Here is a 22,950-nt window from a genome sequence, read left to right as displayed (position 1 = left end):
GAGAATATTTCTTATCTTTTCAAAAGCTCTGTCATGCCCTTTAGCAGTCAATCCTAATCCCCAACCCCAAGCAACCACTAATTTGCTAGCTAAAATATTTTTAATCATTCATATAATATGCCAAATTCATATAATCTGTGCAAGACTAGATATCAGGGAAGAACATTTCTTTGATTCAGTGATTTTTTTGTGTGTGGGCTCCTTAGTTGCGGCAGGCAGCTCCTTAGTTGCGGCTTGCCTGCTCCTTGGTTGCGGCATGCAAACTATTAGTTGCAACATGCATGTGGGATCTAGTTCCCTGACCAGGGGTTGAACCCAGGCCCCCTGCATTGGGAGCGCGGAGTCTTAACCACTGGACCAGCAGGGAAGTCCTTCAGTGATTTTTTTTTTAAAAGAATGACTTACGGTTTCCCTGGTGGTGCTGTGGTTGGGAGTCCGCCTGTTGATGCAGGGGACGCGGGTTTGTGCCCCGGTCTGGGAGGATCCTGTGTGCCGCGGAGCAGCTGGGCCCGTGGGCCATGGCCGCTGAGCCTGCGCGTCCGGAGCCTGTGCTCTGCAACGGGAGAGGCCACAGCAGTGAGAGGCCCGCGTACCGCAAAAAAAAAAAAAAAAAAAGAAGGACTTAAAGCAGATAAAAGTTTGAATGTGATTTGTAGAATAAAACTACAAATAGTAATAACATTAAATGCCTTTAAAAAGTGTTCAAATGTATGTTACATGTTTATTTGTATTTGTAAAATAATATCTCTTAATTTAGATATGGGAAGTTTGACCTTTAAATTTGTTTCTTTCTTCAACAGTCATGTGTGATACTTCTAAGCCTTCTCCTCCTCTATGATGTATTTTTTGTTTTCATAACACCATTCATCACAAAGGTATGATATTTTTGAAATCCATGAGAAACATGCTAAAAGATGAGAATCTTAAACATGCTCTTAGAGTATTGATTTTGCAGATGTTTACCACTGACTGAGTTTTAATTCTCTTAAGAGAATTATCATTGAAATTGGCCTTTTCGTAGAGGATATTTTTAAGCCTTTAAGCCATTCTGCTAAATAAAAATATCTGTCCTGATTGATGTAAACATGAGAATATAAATTTTCCTACCCATTTTAAAGTAACTTTTCTTATTATTGTAAAACTATAAATATGTGCTATAGAGAATATAGACAGCAAAAAGAATAAAAAAAGTGTCATTGCTACTTTGATTTCTGTAACCCTAGTGTGAGACTAAGAAAGAGCACCACACTGAAAGTCTGAAGACCTCAAGTGTAGGTCTGTAACTTTATAACCCTGGGCTGCTAGTCACTTAGCCCTCAGTTTCCTAATCAGTTAGGTGAGGGAGTATTGCTAGCATTCCATCCTCTCTTTCCATCAGTAGGATTCTTTTGGTTGCCACTGCCAGAACCCAACCTAACCTTTCTATATGAAAGAGGTCCCATCTACCCAGGACATGTGCAAAGGCCAGGTTGGGCCTGGCCTCAGGAGAAACTAGACTCAGGGGCACATGCTCTTCCTTTCTGCTTCTGTCCATATGTTCATTGTCTCAGACTGGCTTTTTCCATGAGTTTAGAATTATAGCACTCAAATATCTGTTGAATGTTGACTGATCAAAAATCTGGAATCACTTGTCACGTTTTAAATCTTAATAAATTCTGCTATGAATGAATTTGAAAGTAATTATTGTAACACAAATAATAGTCCCTTCACTTATAAGTTATATTTGTTCTCATATTTGTATTTTTACTTTTCTCATGTGTTTTGACCCTCATAAGTGATCAATAAATATCCTTGGAATAAATGAAAGTAAATTAAAAAAAATTAGTTCATCTATTCCCAGCTTTACCATTAGCTCCTCAATAAAATCCTGGTGCTGTTCTTAGAATAAGGGAGAGGTGTTGGATGAGTGTGGTAGTCCTTCGTTGCCCAGTTTTTCTACCTTGTGCCTATTCCTGTCTCATGAACATATTTTTAATTATTGCTTAATTCTTCCACTTTCCCCACTTTGAGTCTTGCTTTGTAACTTTATATCATTTCTTTATCCTTTGTCACTCTCATATATTTAGTGATTGATATTATAATCACTGCTTTTTTCCCTAGTAGTTCTTTATTCTTTAGCCCCTACTATCTGTGAAATCTCTGCATTTCTGATATTTGCTATAATGGCATAAGACAAACATGTGCTCCATTGGGGAGCTAAAATTGCAACTAGGTAACAAATGTAGTTAACTGTCCCAAAACATTAGCACCTTTCCATGCTTTAATGATGAGCCATCTGGCTCACTGACTTCATTTGCAATAGTAACCTAAAAAAGCATAGCACTAGTATTATGGATTATAACAAAATTGTTAATTTACTAAAGCATATTTTAAAGTTCTATCCAAAGCTGTTCTAGCTTGTGTCAATTTATTTGGTTAAAAAAAAATGTTTCTATAAGTCACTCCATCAGAGATCTCATAATGAAAGTAAAGCATTCTCTCTACAAAGGCATTTCCATAAGTCAACACGTAGTTATACCATATGATACATATATTGCACAGTGGGCATAGCTATGAACTATAACTAAACTCTCTATTTATTTATTTTTGGCTGCATTGGGTCTTCATTGCTGTGCACGGGCTTTCTGTAGATGCGGCGAGTGGGGGCTACTGTTCATTGCGGTGCGCGTGCTTCTTGTTGCGGTATCTTCTCGTGTTTCAGAGCACGGGCTCTAGAGTGTGCGGGCTTCAGTAGATGCAGCACATGGGCTCAGTAGTTGCAGCACGTGGGCTTAGTAGTTGTGGCGCGCGGGCTGTAGAGCGCAGGCTCAGTAGTTGTGGCACACAGGCTTAGTTGCTCCACGGCATGTGGGATCTTCCCGGACCAGGGCTCGAACCCGTGTCCCCTGCATTGGCAGCAGATTCTTAACCACTGCGTCACCAGAGAAGCCCCTAACTAAACTCTATAAAAATTATTTTTCCATTCTGTTTTAACACTAGTATCACTTTATAAATGCCAAACTTGTCTGCCAGCAAACTATGTCCATTCGCTACACATAAAAAGTTTTAGTATATTAAAGGTATATGGTAATAATAAAGATATCTTTGAGTCTTCTTTCTTCTGTGCTTAGGGAATTTTTCATCTTCTTTTTTTCCTTCTTTGTTCCCAGTGACTAGGAATGTGATTTCTGGTAATCTGATCCACTGGAAAAGATTGAAGTGCTCTTTAGTGTTCACTGTTGTAGATTTACCTTAACACCTTCTTCTCAGTCTGGTTTGTTTGTTAGGCAACTCAAAATGAAAATTAGATACGTAATTTCTGATTTTTGTGGTTTTCACTGAAAATTTCAAGGATTAAATATTAGACATTCTAAACATGTTCTTGACCCTGGTATTAGTAGACTGTTAATGAGTTGGCAGGACAGGTAGCCATAGGAGTACCGGTAATAAGAGCCTGTCTTCATTTTTTTTTTCATCCACCACCACACTAGGTATAGTATCTTGCAAATAGTAGTTACTCAGGTAGGTATCTATGAATGTATAAGAGGATGTTAATAATGGTCTTCAGTTAAATGTTTTAAATAGCAATTCAAAAATGAACCAACGTGAACTCTATCTGGAAATTGAATCATATCATGGGAGTTTGCTGTAAAGAACTGTATTTAATATTAGTTTATTTTTATAAATTCCTGTGATTTAACCCTTCTGTAACCCGAAGCTTAACATGAGGAAAAGATTTCTGTAACTAAGGATTTTAGCCTTCTTTCTACTCAGCTCAGGTGTCAGTGAGTGTTAAAAATATTTTTAAGTCTTCTTAAAAATACTCAAGTAATTTCTCCTATGCACCCCACCCACATGGCAAATAGTATAGCTAATCAATCAAATTTTCCTAAAATTCAGCATTTATTTATCTTCCGACTGCCTATTTGGGGCATGTATTTATCATAATGTGAAGTGTAAGATGGGTGCTCATGCAGTCTTAGCTACATCTAAATGTTTTCCCTCTCCCCAGTAGATTTGGCTGTCAGGAAATAACTTTTTAATAAATACAGCCCACATAAAAAGACCTTAGGCATACACAAAGAAAAACTTCAGCTAAGGTTAATATTTTGATTGGTGGATAAAAAGCAGGCAGGGCTGAAATTGGACAGGAGTCAGGATAGAGAAATGTTCTCAAGTTCTTTAGGGCTGGGTCTTTTCAAGTTTGGCTTCATTGTTATTGTGGTGAGTAGTCGGAAGGTCAAATGTAAATAAAGTTACCAATATTTATTACAAATCTAAATATAAAAAATTTCAATATTTCTTGTGTCTCTGTTCATTGTTATTGCTAAGAATGACTAAGGACACATAGTATATGACAAATGTAATTAAAAGCACTTAAAATTTATAGCCCATTAGAAATGTTAGATATTAGTTGTCAGCATAAATCAGTGCTCAAACTCAATTGGATAATCTTTGTATGGTTTATCTGTAAGTTTCTGATAATTGTTGAGCTCTGATAAAGTGGAACAGCATGCTAGATGAAATTTGTTTTAGATGACTCCAAGTTTTGCTATCTACAGAGACCGTTTTAGGAAAAAATCAGTCTACAACCCATTTTTCATCAGCTTACAGTAGGCCATGAGCAATGGGGTCAAATCTGTCTTGAACACTGACAGATTGTTCCCTTTAAGTGATTGAACAATTTCTTTCACCTTTCTTCTCAATTTTAGAATGGTGAGAGTATCATGATTGAACTTGCAGCTGGACCTTTTGGAAATAATGAAAAGGTAGGGATGGCAATTAAATACAAATGGCTGCCAGTGTATGTGTGTGTGTCCAGTTAATAATTTTACCTTCTTGTGTAATTCATTGGTCACGTAGTGCATGTTAAGGTATTGTAAAACTTTATTTCTCACAAAATATAGCCCTTTTATTAGTTATTCTAAATTATTAAATACCTATTGACTTGGGTTTCATCCTAGAATGATGGAAACTTGGTGGAAGCCACTGCTCAACCCTCAGCTCCCCATGAGAAAGTAAGGATTGTATTTCAGATATGTTCATTGGACTTTAAATCATACCCTCTGAGACAAGACTCTTCTTTGGGGAAAAAAAATCCAGATTGCCAAAAAAAAAAAAAAGTTTCAAGGCCTGAGTCCTATTTTTGGTAAAAAGGAAAGAGAAAAAGGTTAGATATGCGGATACTGGATTAATACTGTTAACCCTACATGTGTGTTGGGTTTTGTTTTTCCAAAACTACATATCTATTTCTTTCAAGCTTTCTATAAATTCAGAGTATATATATGCCTAATTTATGTTCTCTGATTCTAAGCTTTCCTAAAATGTTAATTCTCAAATGTTAAAACAATTATTCTAATATCATTCCTTCCATTTCTAAAGATATGGGTAAAGATTCCTAAGAGGTTTATTGGTGGCCTCTTTTTTTTTTTTTTTGTAATTACAGTTACCAGTAGTCATCAGAGTACCAAAGCTGGCCTATTTCTCAGTAATGAGTGTGTGCCTCATGCCAGTTTCAATATTGGGTTTTGGAGACATTATTGTACCAGGTAAGCGGTTGTTTGTAACAATTTGAGTGGAAATATACTGATGGTTTAACATTGTCATATGTATAGTATCAAATGTCAAATGTTAAAAGTTACCTACTCTGTATTAAGTATTTCTGGCTATAGCTAGATCTGGGATCAGCCACAGAGACAGAGGTGGAGAAAAAGTGTTTTGGGGGGTAGAAGATAAAGCCCAAATAGTAACAACCAAAGTATATTTTCCATGGCTCAAAAAGTGTCTTAGAAGAAGTAACTAGTATCAGTTTGACCTTCTTTCCCAAGAAAGTATATAACAAATCCCCCTTTAAAAGTTGAATTTAATATTACCAAATGTATCATAATAAAATAATAGTTATATTCTAGGAAAAGTGGTTTAGGAATACTAAGCAAGGTCATGACCAAGTGGAAAACATAGTAGAACAACAATAGCTTGTAGGGCACTATAATGCAAAAAAAATACAGCATGTGGTGGAAATTGATCACCTTCTCCTAGCATGTCTTCTCTGACAGTTATTGCAGTTCTGCATTATTTTCCTCACTGGGCTACCTGTAGAATAAAGTTAATCCCAGCCCAGGAATAATATAGTGTAGAAATAATTAATAATGTTTCTCAATCAGCTGAGAGTTTTTCCTTCCTCACTTTTCTTATAGTCTCCTTATGTACTAACTGCCTGTGGCTGGGTAAAGAGTACTGGCTCTTCTGAAAAAGCCCTTTCATTGACATAGTAAAGCTGGATAGAGAAATAAGCAAAAAGTGTTGCCGTGTGAGCTGGATCGCAAAGACCAGTGTAGCAGCTCTCTTAGCTCAGTGAGTCTCCATTCACATAATTGATTAAGTAGGGAAAGCATTCTGTTGAGTAAACTTAAGGTTTCTTGAATATCTTTAAACTTATCCCCAACTTTACCAGTCCAACACCATGTGCTATAAAAAGCACATAGCATAGAATTGGTGAAAATAGTGTGATCGTATGTAAATACTGCATTCTTGAAGTAAATGACAAAGGTCACTAACAAATATTTCCCCAAAAAGCAGAGTGTTTTATAATATGTGACTTAATTCTAAAAGGTAAATTCTAATTTGGGAGGATGGATATCACTGTTTTTAATGTATGGAAATGTTGATTAAACAGCAAATATAGTAAAAAATAACAAGGAACTACCAAGAATCGTATTTGATTAATTATGTAAGGACCAAAACTAATTAACTGAAACAACTAATAAAGATAGTAAAATTATTTTCTGATATTTTTAAGCAGTTGAATGTCATTCTTACTGTTTCATAATAGTGTTTAGCAAATAAATACAGTCTGAGATTTCTTCTTTGGAGAGGTTCAACACATTTCTTAAATAGGTAATAAATTTTTTTTTCCTGTACACTTGCATGCTTACAAATTAAACCTTATATTTCATTGCCATTTGAACTCTCTGTATTAAAATTCCAAATTATTTTATTCTCCTTGGAAAAGAGATTTCTTTGATCACAATTTGAAATTGTCTTCCTTGATGCTCTTTCAATACATTTTTTTTGATGATACATTTAAAAATTTTTGTCAACACTAGAGACCAAATAGACTAGAGACATATACAGAATATTCCATCCAGCAACAGCAGAATACACGTTTCCGAAGCACACAGGGAACGTTTTCTAGGATAGATCATATGTTAGGCCACAAAACAAATCTTAGCAAATTTAAGAAGATTGAAATCATACCAAGTATATTTTCTGACCACAGTGGAATGAAACTAGAAATCAGTAACAGGAGGATAACTGGAAAATTCACAAACACATGGATATTAACACACACTCCTGAACAACCAGTGGATCAAAGAAAATATTAAAAGAGAAGTAAAAATGTGTTGTGAGACAAATGAAAAGAGAAGCACAACATTTCAAAACTTATGGGATGCAGCAAAAGCAGTTCTAAGAAGTTTACACTGATAAGCATATACATCAAGAAAATAGAAAGATCTCAAATAAACAACCTTTCTTTACACCTACAAGAACTAGAAAAAGAAGAACAAACTAAGCCCAAAGTTAGCAGAATGAAGGAAATAATAAAGATTAGGGCAAAAATAAATAGAGAACAGGAAAATAATAGGAAAGATTAACAAAACCAAGAGTTGAATCTTTAGAAAGATAAACAACATTGACAAAACTCTAGCTAGACTAACCAAGAAAAAATCAGTAAAGTTATAAATGAAAGAGGAGACATTACAAGTGATACCACAAAAATATTAGAAAAATTTCTCCATGAGATGGAATATTAAGCAGCTAATAAAAATCATATCTTTAAAGACTGTTTGATGGCTTAGGAAAATGTTTAATATATGATATTAAGTTTAAAAAAATCAGCATGTAAAATTTTGTCCAGAATTTGAGGTAGTTTAATGTTCTAATGATGCAAAAATGAAGGTTAGATACAATACAACATGTTCTGTTGCCATAGTTAACAGTTGAATTTGTATTGCTGTTGTTGTTTTAAGAAAATAATGTAGAGTGTTTTTTTAGGCCTGTTGATTGCATACTGTAGAAGATTTGATGTTCAGGCTGGTTCTTCTATATACTATGTTTCCTCCACAGTTGGTAAGTTTTTGTTTTTTCTTTTTATTATATTGAATTGTACTGTCTGTAGGAAAAGGTCTAAAAATAAAGAGTCCTGGATTCTAGTTCTTCACCATGAATGAATCAGACATATTTTTTCCATCAAAAAGGTAATTATACTTTACTACCTATATCACAAGGTTTTGGAGGTTTAAAAAGGAAATTATATGTGAAAGAAAAACTTTAGGTTCTACACATAAAATTCTTATTAAAGCACATGGCACATAAGTAGTCAATAAAGTCTATAATACTAGATTTTTAAAAAATACAGTATAGGGACTTCCCTGATGGTCCCTATACTGTTAAAGAATCCACCTTCCAATGCAGGGGACATGGGCTCGATCCCTGGTCAGGGAACTAAGATCCCACATGCTGTGGGGCAACTAAGCCTACATGCCACAACAACATGCCACAACTACTGAGCTCACTCACCTCAGAGAGCCTGCTTACAGCAAACTACAGAGCCCACATGCCACAACTACAGAGCCCATGCACCCTGGAGCATGTGTGCCACAACTAGAGAGAGAGAACCCGTATGCCACAGCTAGAGAGAAGCCCGTGTGCTACAACGAAAGATCCTGTGTGCCTCAATGAAGATCCCACGTGCTGCAACTGAGATCTGATGCAGCCAAAAATTAAATAAATAATAAATCTTTAAAAATACGGTACAATAATTACGTATTAATATAAATAAATTTATGGCACAATAACATTTCACCTGGGACAGCAGCGGTAGTTGTCACTCATCCTTTTATTTCTATTATCGAAAACAGACAGGAACAGGCTGTAAGCCAAAAAATACTTTTCTGCTTCTGAACATATCAAATAGATATCTCAAAGTCTGTACACCAAAGTTCTTTATTCTTAGGTAAATGGCCTGCACCAGAGCCATTTAGATACTGTTCTAGCAAGGTTTTCAATTCCACAGTGGAATTAAATCTAGTAAATTAAAAGTGTACATTAGTGGTAGAAAAGGGTGTTGCTAGAAATAGTTACCCTGACAGTAAGAAAGAACAGCTAAGTAAGTGAAAGGATGAAAAAGGGGAAATTATAAAGGAATAAGAAAAGCAGTCTGAGGCCATTAAGTATAGTACTCCCAAAAGGTATGAACATATTAGAGTCCAGCACCAATCAGTGTGATAGAATAAAAGAACTCAATGAAAAGACAGATAATAGGACTGTCAACTCTGCTGTGTAACTTTGGGCAACTCACTTAACTTCACTGGTCCTCCATTGTCTCATCTATAAAGCAAGAATGTGGACTGCATTGTCCATAAAGCCCCTTCTGGCTCCAATATTCTGAGATCCTGTGTTCATAATGAGACCCTCAATCATTAATAAAAGATCAAATGATGTTTGGTGTGCACTTGTTGAAGAAGACCAGGAAGTATATAATCAATATTAGGAAGATTTTTAAAAGCAAACTTTAGTACCTAGAGGCACAGATTTTAGTTACCTAAAATGTGGAACAACTCAATATCCTAATAGTGGCAGATAATTGAGGCTTCCTTGAATTATTATCTTTATCAATGATTAATGATTAGGGTAATTATAATGAAAACACTAACCAGTTTCCAAATTTTTCAAAAGCTCTGTAGAATGTCTCTCCTAACTACTATCTAGGAAAATAATGAAATTATGAAAAGAAGTCATAGAGCAAAAACGTCCTTAGAAGTATTCGAAAACCAGTACTTTAGTGACAGAGTTAAAATCCACCTTTGATAGCATATAGAAATTGCTGATACTTGATATTATTCTTTCAGCCTATGCCGTCGGTATGATACTTACATTTGTTGTTCTGGTGCTGATGAAAAAGGGGCAACCTGCTCTCCTCTATTTAGTACCTTGCACACTTATTACTGCCTCAGTTGTTGCTTGGAGACGTAAGGAAATGAAAAAGTTCTGGAAAGGTAGCGGCTATCAGGTATGTGCTTATATCTTGGTTACCAAGTTATCTTATGACACTGCCTAACTTTGGATGGGAACTGCTTGTATATATCAAAGCTTTTACATGCCAAAAAGTTGCCTTGAATTTGTCAGGATGTCCTAAGCTTTTTCCACTACTACTCCCTTACTATTCACCTGCTGCATCATCAGTTCTCATCCCCACTGCAATCTGATGCCAAAATTCTGGTGACTCAAGATAAAACTACCAAGAAGCATGGGAGGGCATCAGGGAAAATCAAAACGGCATTTCAACATGAGTTTTCAAAATCCACACAAAAGTCGCCTTCATGAAAGATAAAACCCTTGTTTAAGTAATAAATTTTGATACTGACATTAGCTATTTATAGTAAGAGTCCTGAGATTTTGCAGATAAAAAGTACTCTCTCCAGCATCTAAATGGGCCTAACGAAATGAAAGAGGGCACTCATTTCAGATTTTTTTTCTTTTTTTTTTCCCCGGTACGCGGGCCTCTCACTGCTGCAGCCTCTCCCATTGCAGAGCACGGGCTCCAGACGCACAGGCCCAGCGGCCATGGCCCACAGGCCCAGCCGCTCTGCGGCATGTGGGATCCTCCCGAACCCATGTCCCCTGCATCGGCAGGCGGACCCCCAACCACTGCGCCACCAGGGAAGCCCCTCAGATTTAAATTGATCAAGATTAACCTTTCTGTAAAATTCCTAGAACAGAGAATATCAGATACCAGAATCTATCATGTTTGAGTTATTTCTTCATTGAAGTTAAACCCCTTTCTTCTTTTCCTAAATGTTCTTGGTATTCCTGTAAAGTTTGTTTGTTTGCTTCGAAATTAAAGAGGGTTGGGAAACCCTTGCCTGTTGAGGTCATGGTCATGGCATTGATCCCTTCATGAGGCAGTTAGCTCTTCTTTGCCCTATTACAACAAACTACCCTCTGTCATCCACCCTCATGCATGCATGTCAGTGATCACATGAACAAAAATAGAGATACTTTGGGTAGATGGCTGCAATTCTGTTAGTAGATAAACAGTTCAAAGTTCATATCCACCTTGTGGTTGGTTTTTTTTTTTTTTTTTTGGCGGTACTCAGGCCTCTCACTGTTGTGGCCTCTCCCGTTGCGGAGCGCAGGCTCAGTGGCCATGGTTCACGGGCCCAGCCACTCCATGGCATGTGGGATCTTCCCGGACCGGGGCACGAACCCGTGTCCCCTGCATCGGCAGGCGGAATCTCAACCACTGCGCCACCAGGGAAACCCTGTAGTGTCATCTTTATTTAACAAGAGGTGATTAGCACATTAAGTTAGACTACTATAATTGAAAAAGCACCAGCTTAGAATTCTTTGGGTTAAGTCTTATAATTTCTTTGAGATTAGGATAAATACCTGCCTTTCCTACCTCACAATGCCATTGTCTCAACTTGTATTTATACACATAGAATTAGTTTATGGCCACAAGGTCCTTGACTAAACTAGTAAGACAGCTTGTAACTTCCATAAAGAGGACACCCACGTGGAATGTTTTATAGATTTTGAAAAGTAAAAGTATGTCCTACAACACATACTCTAATACTTGTTTTGTTTTGTTTTTAATATTTATTTATTTATTTGGTTGGTTGCTCCAGGTCTTAGTTGTGGCAGGCAGGTTCCTTAGTTGCAGCAGGTGGGCTCCTTAGTTGTGACACATGGGCTCCTTAATTGTGGCATGCAAACTCTTAGTTGTGGCATGCATGTGGGATCTAGTTACCTGACCAGGGATCGAACCTGTGCCCTGTGCGTTGGGAGCACGGAGTCTTAACCACTGTGCCACCAGAGAAGTCCCTAATACTAGTTTTTGAAAGTCACATCCCAAGAAGTGCTCTTTGTCATCATGTTTTAAAAATAGTTTTCTATTTCTTCACTTAGCAAATGTTTATTGAGCAGTTCTATTGAGCCAGGTACTGTTGTATGTGCTGTTGATAAAAGATGAACAAGTTAGAAGCAGGCCTACTCTCATGGCCTCTTGAAAGTTAGAGTCTAGTGGAGGATACAAATAGAGTCACTAACAATAAAGTGTGATGAATGTTAGTTATGGCAGGTGCCATGAAAACTAGAAGTGGGACACCCAGTGCTTATGGTTTTGAGACAGTCAAAGGTGATTTGAGGAAGGGAAGCTTCTTAAAGAATGTTAAGTTTATGGGACTTCCCTGTTGGTGCAGTGGTTAAGAATCCGCCTGCCAATGCAGGGGACAAGGGTTCAAGCCCTGGTCTGGGAAGGTGCCACATGCCACAGAGCGACTAAGCCTGTGCACCACGACTACTGAGCCTGCGCTCTAGAGCCCACGAGCCACAACTACTGAGTCCACGTGCTGCAACTACTGAATCCCGCATGCCTGTGCTCTGCAACAAGAGAAGCCACCACAATGAGAAGCCTGCTCACTGCCACAAAGAGTAGCCCCCACTGGCCACAACTAGAGAAAGCCCGTGCACAGCAACAAAGACCCAACACAGCCAAAAAGAAAAAAAAAAGAATGTTAAGTTTATGTTGAGACTTTAAGACTGAGCCATGTTTTCCATATTGAGAGAACCATAACTTCAAAGGCTTGGAGGGGGCTTCCCTGGTGGCACAGTGGTTGAGAGCCTGCCTGTCAGTGCAGGGGACACGGGTTTGTGCCCCGGTCCGGGAAGATCCCACATGCCTCAGAGTGGCTAGGCCCGTGAGCCATGGCCGCTGAGCCTGTGCATCCGGGGCCTGTGCTCCTCAATGGGAGAGGCCACAGCAGTGAGAGGCCCGTGTAGTGCAAAAAAAAAAAGGCTTGGAGGGAAGAGCATTGACAGATTTAGGAATGAAATGAAGTTTAGGGTGGCTATCCTATTGAGTAAGAATAGGGGAGCAGTAGGAGATGAAAACTGGAGAAGGAAGCAAGGGAAAGAATCTGTAGGGTCTTGTAAGCCACATTCAAGGGCTTGGACTCTATCCTAAGAATATTGGAGACCATTTTAAGAGTTTTAAAAAATCTAGAAAATGGATTGGAGGAGGGAGCAAAACTTGAGGTAGCTATTACAATTAGAAGCAGTGGTAGCCAGAGTTAGAAAGGTAGTGAGATTGAGAGAAGAGAACAAGGTCAAGAGAAATTTAGAGGCATAATTAATGTGATCTGGTGATAGATTCAGTGTAGGGAGAGGAAGTGGAGTCCAAGATTTTTGACTTGGGTAGCTGAGTGGGTGGATGGTGACACCCACTCACTGAGATTAAGAAGGGCAACAGATTTGAGAGATAATATGATGATTCAATGTTGGACATTTCAGAATACCTATGGGACTACCAGGAAAAGAGAAGTAAGCAGTTGAATAAACATCTCCTGATATGCAGGAGACAGGCCTAGCTAGAGACAGAAATTTGGGAGTGTCACTAGCATACTCCGTGAGTGAGAATGTAGAGGGAGAAGAAAAGGCTCAGGACAGAACTGTGGCCAAGAGGTTTCTCCTTTTAGGGGCACTTATCTTATTAACTGATTATGAGGCAAATCAGGACAAAGAGGATGAGCAACATGGGGAAACTTTGTTTAGGGTTAAAGTTTAAATTTGGGACAGTTAATGAGAGCACATGGTACTATCTTACAGAATGAAGTATGTTTGTTGTTATTTTCATCACCAGCATTTTATTTTTACTTGTAAAATTTTCCTTCCCCTTTAATGCAGCTTTAAGGGTCGGGTGGTTTATTATAGCACCTTTCTCTCTCCATGCTTTTTATTGAGGAGAATGGGGATGGTAGGTAAGAATGGACTTCAACCAAGGGATGCATTTATATTCCCTATGAATAAGTGCTCTGCCCTGGACCATTCAAATTTCATTCTTAAAAATTGTGACCTTGAAAGAAATGATGATTCTGATTCACAACAGCTACATATAAAGTTAAAGATAATTGCAGCTGGACACAAAGCCATAGTAAATAGTTACAGAAGGGTGGTCTCCAGGGCCTTCACTCTAAGACAGAGACAGTAAATAAGACAGTTGATTGTAGGAAAATCCATCTTAAAGTGTCAAAAAATAAGACAATTTTGGTAATACACTTCTCACTTTTGTAGTGTGGTATCATAATTTTATTACATAAGACATTCAGAATATAAAATACCACACAGTAATAAAAAGCATGGAGTCTGGTGCCAGACTGCCTAAGTTTGAATTCTGATTTTGTTAATTATTAGCCATGTGACCTTAGGCAAGTTACTTAGCTTCTCGGTGCCTCAGTTTCCTCCAATGTAAGATGGGATAATAATCAACCTGCTTCAGAATGTTGCTGTAATAGACGCAAATTGCTTAGTACAGTACCTGGCACGTTGTTAGCACTATAAATGTATTTGCTATTATTATTTGTAGGAATTGAGTTTTCTTGTTTTGGTTTATTTGTTGGTTTGGTGGTTATTTTTCAATTCATTAACTGATTTCTACTTTCCTGGTTTGGATATTAAAACTTTGGGTCTTTGATAAATCTGCTTCCTTTTAACTTATTTGTAAAAGGCCATCAGAAGCCTCAGAGAAAAGATTTTGTTAAACATGGTCATTTTCCCACAGAAAATATTAAGCATGGACATTTCCTGAAATTTTAGGCAAGCTAGTTGCAGAATATTATAAACTGCTGCCAGGAGAGAGTCTATTTTTCAAAAAAACTAGCCTTTTTAAAAGTTATAGAATGTAATGCCTTCTGTTAATGTGAAAAAGAAAATCTCTCATTCCTTTTGTCCAGCCTTTAAAGTCCAACTTAATTTAGCTCAAATGTTGTCATTTGTGGAAGACAGTATATTATAGCTTTGGCATCAGTTCTGGCAAATTATTTAATCTCTGAAGACTCCTCGTTGATAAAATGAGGTTGGACTTACAGGGAGGTAGGAGAATCTAATCTATAGAGGTAGGTTATCCCAAAGCTTAGTGAGGCAAGTGGATGTTGAAATCAGATAAGGCTAGCAGAGGCTTTGGAAGTAGAACAGGGAACCTCAACAAGCCTGGGAAAATAAAGGGAGACTAGGTATGGACTTAGTGTAGGAGAGGCCTGAGAATCAGCCCTGAAGACAACCCTCAGGCCATTACTGGTTCATTTCTTTGGCTAACAGTATAATAATTCTTTCCCTGTTCTCCCCCTACCTCCAGTATCTCTTTCCAGAATATCCCTTATATAACTCCCAACTCAAAATCTGCCTTCTCCAAGCAGATATCCAAGAGTTCTCCAATTGAAATCAGGTTCACCTTTCCCCATATTTTCTTTAGACTTTGACTTTAAATACTTATTGACACCTGCCTTGTAGTGTAGATATTTGTGTATGCTTCCCTCACTTAAGTTATTAGCTCCTAGGTGTTAGGAACCCACAGTGCTGATAACAGTGTTTTTATACACTGTAAATTCTCAGTCTATGTTATTGAAATTCTTCATGCAAAGCAATTATAATGTTCAGTCCTTAAGGCACTGACCTTTAATCACTTCTGTGTGTGTGTGTAAACTTCTGGGTTGTGTTTAAGCAACCTTCATAAAATTACCAAAAATGTTAATAAGGTATTGTAAAAGTGTGGCACTTTTGAAACATTGAACTAGACATATCTCTACAGTCTTTATATATAACCATTTTTTGCAAGTACCAAAAGTTTTTGCTACTGTTTTGAAAAAAAAATCAAATGTAAAGCAAATAATATAAATTAAAGTCAGAATCTAACAGCACATTTGTTTATGCTGTTATCATTTGATTCATTCTAATTCCTGATATTAGCATTGAGTGTAAGAGTAGCAGAAAGCAGGACTTTTCCACTGGAGATTTTTAAAAGTCATGGGTAGCCCTGATAGCCTTTTTATACTGTTTTCAAAGGGCAAATTATACCTTGTTTTTTGCTGAAACTTAGAGACTTCATAGAGATACTTCAGTATTTTACTTGGAGTCATTCAGCCCTTCCATGAATTTCTCTAATCAAAAAAGTAAAGTTTCCTATAGGATTTCATTAAATGATACTATTTTGGAAATCTTAATTGTATATTCTTTTCTGTACCTCAAAGCTACTTACACTATATTTTTTATGAACTATTTTTCTGGAGTGCTTTAAGAGCTACAATATTCAGTTTCCCTTATTTTATAATGAGTGTAGAGAAAGTTAAGGTGTTTTTTCTCTAAGGAGAAAAATTAAGCGGTGACATAATTACTTCGGCATATAGAACAATTAATAGAAATCATCCTTTGGGGAGAATTTTTTTTGTTTCTAATCCTAAATCAGTGGAGTTAGATTTATGCAGCAACCTCCAATGGGCTGTTTTACTCTGGTTGGGAAGTAAGTTTTCAGTTTGTGAAGATCCAGTAAACAGTGGGTTTGTCTCTGTTAAATGTCACTAGTGCTTCTAATTATTTTTAGAAGTCACAAGCTGTAACTGACAAGTCAGAATACAGAAATACTTAGAACAACTTTGCTGTACTATCAACAACTCTCCAGTTCCTGCACTTTAATGAGCATTTTATTAGGCTGTTTCTGGAGATTGGTTCAGAGCTATCAGTAATGCCAGGTTAGTCGACCCAGTTTCAGAGAACATCTTTTCTAAATTGACCTTGCCTATTTACAAATATTAAGAAAAAAATTTACATGAATTTTCTGGTTAATTTTATTATCTATGTTAATTTTTGTTGTGTTTTTAAAATCCTGTTTCAAGTTTGCTCTTTATTTCTCTGTGTTGTTTTTTTTTGAAAAGTCAGTAAAGAAAAGTAAATACAGAGTAGAGATGTCACTTCTCAATAGGTTGATTTTGCAAGTTTTTTTCTTTTTAACTAATATATTTCTATATTTAGAGATTAGATTACAGTACCAATGAGGTACCAGAGGATTAGGAAAGAAGAGGCACATTATAACTTAGAGTTATGTAGGCTATTATTTCATTAGGTTATAGTTACCAGGATCAGCAGGTCTTGGGGAAGAAAGAGGGTTTTTCCCCAACATCCATTCTGCAGTTCTCTGTCCCCACAGCTCCAGCCTCTTACACTGGAGTGTCTATAGAAAAAGAGGGAGGCTAAATATATCTTATGTGCTTCTTCTTTCCCTCTCTCGTTTAAATTGTGACTAAAATCAGCTCTTCAACAACTTCGTCTTTTTGTTACCTATCTTGATTTGGCTTTTATGTGCCACCCACCCCCCCCACTGACCTGCTGCAGAAGCGCTATGAATATGCAACTACATTAATCTAGGGGATATCTTTGGCAAATAGAGGACCTCAAAACTGATTGTTTAGGGGCTTGAAATGACTCAGAGTATCAGCAGGTTTGGGTTTTATAAGGTGTCTCCGTCACTTGAGACAGTTGTCAGCTGAAAGCCTCAGCTCATGTTTGTATTCTTCTTTGTCTGGCATGTCCAGAGACCCCATTTGAAAATTAATGCTCTCTCTGCTTCCTCTTCCAAAAAACACTAAAGCTTTTAGAATCAGTTTATAAAAATGGGAACATTTATCTTGCTTGTCTTCTACTTCTTAGTAAAGGAGAAGGGAAAAACTACATCACAATACTTAAATTTAATCACCAATCTAAAAATCTTTGCCAATCTTCAGAAAGACATTAAGTACTTTTTCTTTTCCTATTTTTTTTATAGGTCACACTTTATTTTTTTAAATTAATTAATTTTTGGCTGCATTGGGTCGTTGCTGCACGTGGGCTTTCTCTAGTTGCGGCGAGCAGGGGCTACTCTTCGTTGTGGTGTGCGGGCTTCTCATTGCAGTGGCTTCTCTTTGTTGCGGAGCACGGTCTCTTGGTGCACAGGCTTCAGTAGTTACAGCTTGTGGGCTCAGTAGTTGTGGTACGTGGGCTCAGTAGTTGTGGCTCATGGGCTCTAGAGTGCAGGCTCAGTAGTTGTGGTGCACGGGCTTAGTTGCTCTGTGGCACGTGGGATCTTCCTGGACCAGGGCTCGAACCTGTGTCCCCTGCATTGGTAGGTGGATTCTTAACCACTGCATCACCAGGGAAGTCCCTTTTTTCCTATTTTTAATTAGTTTTATCTGAAGAACAGGGTAAAAACACTGAAAACATTTAAGTGTTTCTTCCTTCATTCCCAAACATGTAAAGATTTTTATGAGAATATGGGAGGAACTGAAGTGATCATTTGAGAGAAGTTCAACTGGTAATTCCCCTAAAATAGTCTATGGCAAGTATATTCTTGTTTTTGTTTTCAGATATCATTTGACTTTAATTTCTTTGCTCTTAGTAGAAATTTTTGTCATACAGTCTTTTTAATATTTCATGTATCATTTTTAAATGATCCTAAGGTCAATTCAAGGTGTCAACCAGGTTATACTGTCCCTGAACCAGCTAGTATTCTCACAGTGATTTGTGGTGCCGTTTTTAGTTTTTCCACTTGTAGGAGTGGACACTGCTTGGAATAGTGTCCTGGAATAAGCATCAGGAATATCTTGTGATGGATATTCCCACTGCCATGCAGGGCAGTATTCATATTGGGAGATGGAAATAGTGGAAGATCCAGAGAAAGCACTTATCAGATTGGCCCTAGTCTAATGATTAAGCTTCCTGAAAGAGTAAGGACTCTGAGCATGTCCTTCCTTAGGAGTGTGGATGTTGAAACAGTACATTGCTCCAAAAGGAGTGCTCAGTTCCATGGAGCACTCTGTGTCTCTTAAAAACTGGGACTTCTTTTGCCAAATTAGTGAATGCTAGGGGCAAGTTGAAAATTTGCATTTCCTAACATCTTTTATTTATGCCTAGATGATGGACCATCTGGACTATGCAACAAATGAAGAAAACCCTGTGACTGCTGGTGAACAGATTGTCCAATAATAATATTATGTGGACTTGCAATAATGTGTCAATTGACTTTCTACAAATAGAGTTGGCCATTTTAAATTGGCTTTTGAATTGACAATCTGAAAGAAACTTCAATGCTGTGCTTGCAAATATGTATTTTTAAGAGCTGGTACTGACGACTACATGATAAGTAATTAAAATACATTTGCTTTTAACTACATTAAAGTTGTGCCTTCACATTAAATAAAAGCATATGGTCTGTGTAATTTTTAAGATGTAATATATACAGTATATTTTTCTAAAAAAAAAAGTCTTCACCCACCCCTGTACTTTTCTTACTGAAATCTCTTTCTTTCAACTCTAATGATAGTTAAAAGTATTTGTCAAAGTGAATTTCTGAGCAGATTTTACTGTAAAGAATTATGCAAATTTTATGCTGTATAGAAACAACTGTTTAAGACCATGTAAGAAGGCAGTTCAGCAATGGAATTTTAGACCTTTTATCACTGCAGAGGTTAGAAATATATAATTTGGGAATATATATAAATGTGTATTTTTGTAGCAAGTTTAAAAAAATCCCAATCCTTTTTTAAACTTGAGAACCTAAATTACTTCAGACTACATATGTATTATATTAGAATATTTTTCCAGATATAGAGAAACATAATATATAGAACTAGTCATTAAAAGGAAACAAAAACTGAAATCCACAGTTTTCAGTTCTGCTGTTTCCTTGAAGATGTAGCTTAAATTTCTAAACTAACATTTAATTCCACTATGGTATTTCTGATCTCTGAAGTTTGGTTCTGCTAATGTTAAGACTTAATATTTTGTAAAAATTATTTTTCTTATTAAATTATGTATTAATACATATGACTCATTGTTTGAGTGTTAACATCCCTAATAATCCCCTCCCCTACCTTTTTTTCCCCTGATCCCTACTCCTTTCTCCATAGGAAACCACTGTTAACTTTTTAAAATTTGGATGGAGAGTGGTTTACTAATATACAAAGTGTGCTTCAGAGAAAAGAATTGGAGACAGAAGACAGGAGACTGGGTGTTAGTCTCAATTTAATTACAAGAGTTTGAGTAAATTTTATTAGCGCAATAAAACTGTATCTCAGCTTTCTCATCTGCAAAATGAGTATGTTAGACCAACTAATCACTTTGGTATCTTCCAACTTGAAAAAATCTTTCTCATTCTTTGCTAAATCTCAGATGTGGACTTGAACATTATCCTGGGAGTCATAGGTCACATTATCTTTCCATTTTCTTTTATTTTCTCTAAGAAATTCCCAAATGAAAAGTGATTGCAAAGACAGCAGGATTTTGTATTTCTCTGTGAATAATGTACAAGATATGTGAACAAATCCATGATTTTTCATCCTAAGGCCAGTTTAACTGATTAAAAGATAAAGCTAATGCCTTTAAAAATGGATCAGACCTTTGATGTTTGAACTAAATTTAGTATTTGAGGGAATTAGATGCTTTTGATTAATTGTTAAGTTGCTGGGTAATTTATAGATGTAGAAGCTCCCTTGACAGTCAGCCCTTCTTTCTACTTAATACACTTATGGGTCATTTGGTTTATGGCAAATGACAAGTATCTGACAAGTAAGAGTTCATGTTAATTTTGCCTCTATAATATAAAGTTTGAATTTTTTCCAAAGAATTTAATTTATTTGGCAGACTCTGATAGAGAGAACAGATTAAGTGCCATGTTAAAGCTCCAACTATATTTTCATTTATAATATCAATAAAATGTTTGCCAAAATACAGCTTTTTTAAGTAAAATTATCTGCACTCTTATCCCAGCTTTAGAATATTCAAAAGCCTCAACCACATTTTATGAAGAATGTTAAGAGAAAATTTTACATCTAGAAGTCTGGAATCTTAATTCTTTGATGCAAATTCTACTTTATCCAACCATTAGTTATCAAGAAGGTATAACCTTGTTCTAGTTTGCTATTTAAATCTTACAGATTAAATAGAAATAACATAAAAAGTGAACTTTCTTAAGTTTCTCCATCTTCAATATCAACTTTATATTGTACTTAGTCCTTCTAGCAACTGAACTGAAAATATTTATAGAAATTACAATAAAGTGCAGAAATGGTTGGGGAATCAAAATATAAGCAAAAGATAGCGGAGATGGAAATTTGGCTTTAGAAGACTGTATCGTTTCTTCCTCTCTTGCCCTCCCACCACCAATAACTTTAAGGGGAAGAGAAGTTTGGTTTTTTCCTAAACATGTCTTTAAAACAATAAGAAATATTGTAGGAGATTACTTACTGCAAAAAAAAAAAGTGAGAAATTCCCTGTGAACATGTTTCTAGTTTATCAAACAAATTATTAAATACCTCAAATTGTAAAGTCAATGATTTTTACTTCAGTTTAGTTCAGCAAAGATAAATATGAGGTTTGTGGGAAAGGACTTTGATATTTTACAATGTTATGTTTCCTTCTAGCTTGTAGATTTTTTTTTTAGATTAGCAATACCTTATTAGTAGACTCAGCAATTTATTTCTCTTTTGAAGGAAGAAAATTTTAACCCATCTGCTGTTGGCATTCATTGATTTTAGTTACATGTTCATAGAGATTTTGATGAAATGGTACATTTAGAGTAAATACAAATGAGCTTTCCAGTTTTCCTTTGTTTTTTTAATTTCTGCCTTAGATATAAGCAGAAACTAATTTATTTAAGTTTGGTCTCTAAAATGTCAACTTGATCTCAGCTAATGAGACTTCACAAACAGGAATTGCTTTTCAGACTAGTGGATTGTACTAGTTTGAAAGGCTTTATATTTTCCCATTAACAAGGAAAAAAGTTGTTATGCCAAACAACCCGTTTTACAGTTTAAAAAATTTATTTTCAGTGCTCTATTTACCTCAGAGGTAATTCTAAAGGAGGTAGGGGAGGGTAATGAAAATAAAATCAAAATACTGAGTAAAAATCAGTTTATGCTTCCTGGAAGAAAGATACTCTATAAATTCAAGAGATCTGAATCAAATGACTTAACCTTTTGGAATTTGAAAGAAACTATGTAGTACTCACAATTTGGGTTACTGAATTTTCAGAGTAAACAAAATGATTTATAAGAGTAATATACAGGCCATATTACAGTGAAAATCATATATGTAAATTTTCTTGTTTAATGTTTCCATAAGGACAGCTTTTTGTATCTAAGAAAATGTTCACTGGGGAAAATTTTTTTAACTAAATTTTTTAGAATAGTCCTACATTATTTGCAATTAAGGGGCAACTAGAAGAAAAAAATGTGGAATATTTAATGTCATTATTTGTTTCTTTGATTAGGCATAAAAAGTAAACAACTTATTTTGCTTTGGAATATGGATTTTTTTTTCAGTATCTAAAGTTTACCTGGTTAGCCTTGAGATTTCCCAATGAGACAAGTCAAGTTAAATTACGTGGGTTTTGCTTGTTTTATACCTTCTGTTGTCTTTTGATCATATGAGAACCTTTTTCAAAGTACATGACTGAATTTTTACTTCTTAGATGGAGGTTTGAGTGTGAAATTCTTTTCTTTTAACACTTTGATATGTTAGTGTAAATTAGTACTTTAATAGCACTACTAGGCTTTATTTTTTTATGGAACATGATTTAAAATTTTTTGAAGTGTTAATCTGGCAGTGCTTTAAAACTCTTCATTATGTGCCAATACTGACAAGAAAAACAGTTTTTTTAATGTATTGAATTCACTATGGTATTCAATAAATTCTATTTTAAAATAAAATTTGAGTTTGTTTTATTTTGAATGGTGAAAAATAATTGAAAATGAACTAAAAGCTACTAGATCATGTTCACATAAGGTGAAAATGATAATAACCACTTATGAAATTGTGTGGTTATTTTAAATCTGACAAATTATCCATAAAACCTAGATTCCATAAGTGTCATTTACTGGAAATTTATATTGACATATAATAGCTCTTAATAAATATTTATTGAATTGATATATCTATAGACTTTTTTTTACCAAGAAACTATCCTACCTGTTGTAATGAACATCCCTGACATTTGCAGCTTTGCTTATGTTCTCACAAATTACTAAGATCCCTGCTGCCATTGTATGGGGTATTTTTTTTTTTTAAACTTAGGTGTGGATGGCCCAGATATGTATCTGTAGTGGTTTT

The 22,950-nt window shown here is 36.0% G+C and overlaps 1 protein-coding gene across 1 annotated transcript in view; it reads left to right on the top strand.

Annotated features, from left to right (window-relative positions):
• SPPL2A (signal peptide peptidase like 2A) overlaps positions 1–22,594 on the top strand; it is a 52,357-nt gene extending 29,763 nt beyond the window's left edge. Inside the window, exons 10-15 of the mRNA XM_060005234.1 lie at positions 801–875; positions 4,692–4,748; positions 5,426–5,528; positions 8,035–8,109; positions 9,891–10,051; positions 18,757–22,594. Of these exons, the coding sequence (XP_059861217.1) occupies positions 801–875; positions 4,692–4,748; positions 5,426–5,528; positions 8,035–8,109; positions 9,891–10,051; positions 18,757–18,828 (543 nt within the window). The 3' untranslated portion in view covers positions 18,829–22,594. The remainder of the gene's footprint in view (positions 1–800; positions 876–4,691; positions 4,749–5,425; positions 5,529–8,034; positions 8,110–9,890; positions 10,052–18,756) is intronic.
• The last annotated feature ends 356 nt before the right edge of the window (positions 22,595–22,950 follow it).

The sequence above is a fragment of the Delphinus delphis genome, chromosome 2, assembly GCF_949987515.2.
Source record: "Delphinus delphis chromosome 2, mDelDel1.2, whole genome shotgun sequence".
Classification (NCBI taxonomy): domain Eukaryota; kingdom Metazoa; phylum Chordata; class Mammalia; order Artiodactyla; family Delphinidae; genus Delphinus; species Delphinus delphis.
Note: the sequence above shows the minus strand (reverse complement) of the source record. Positions and strands in the feature narration are given on the sequence as shown.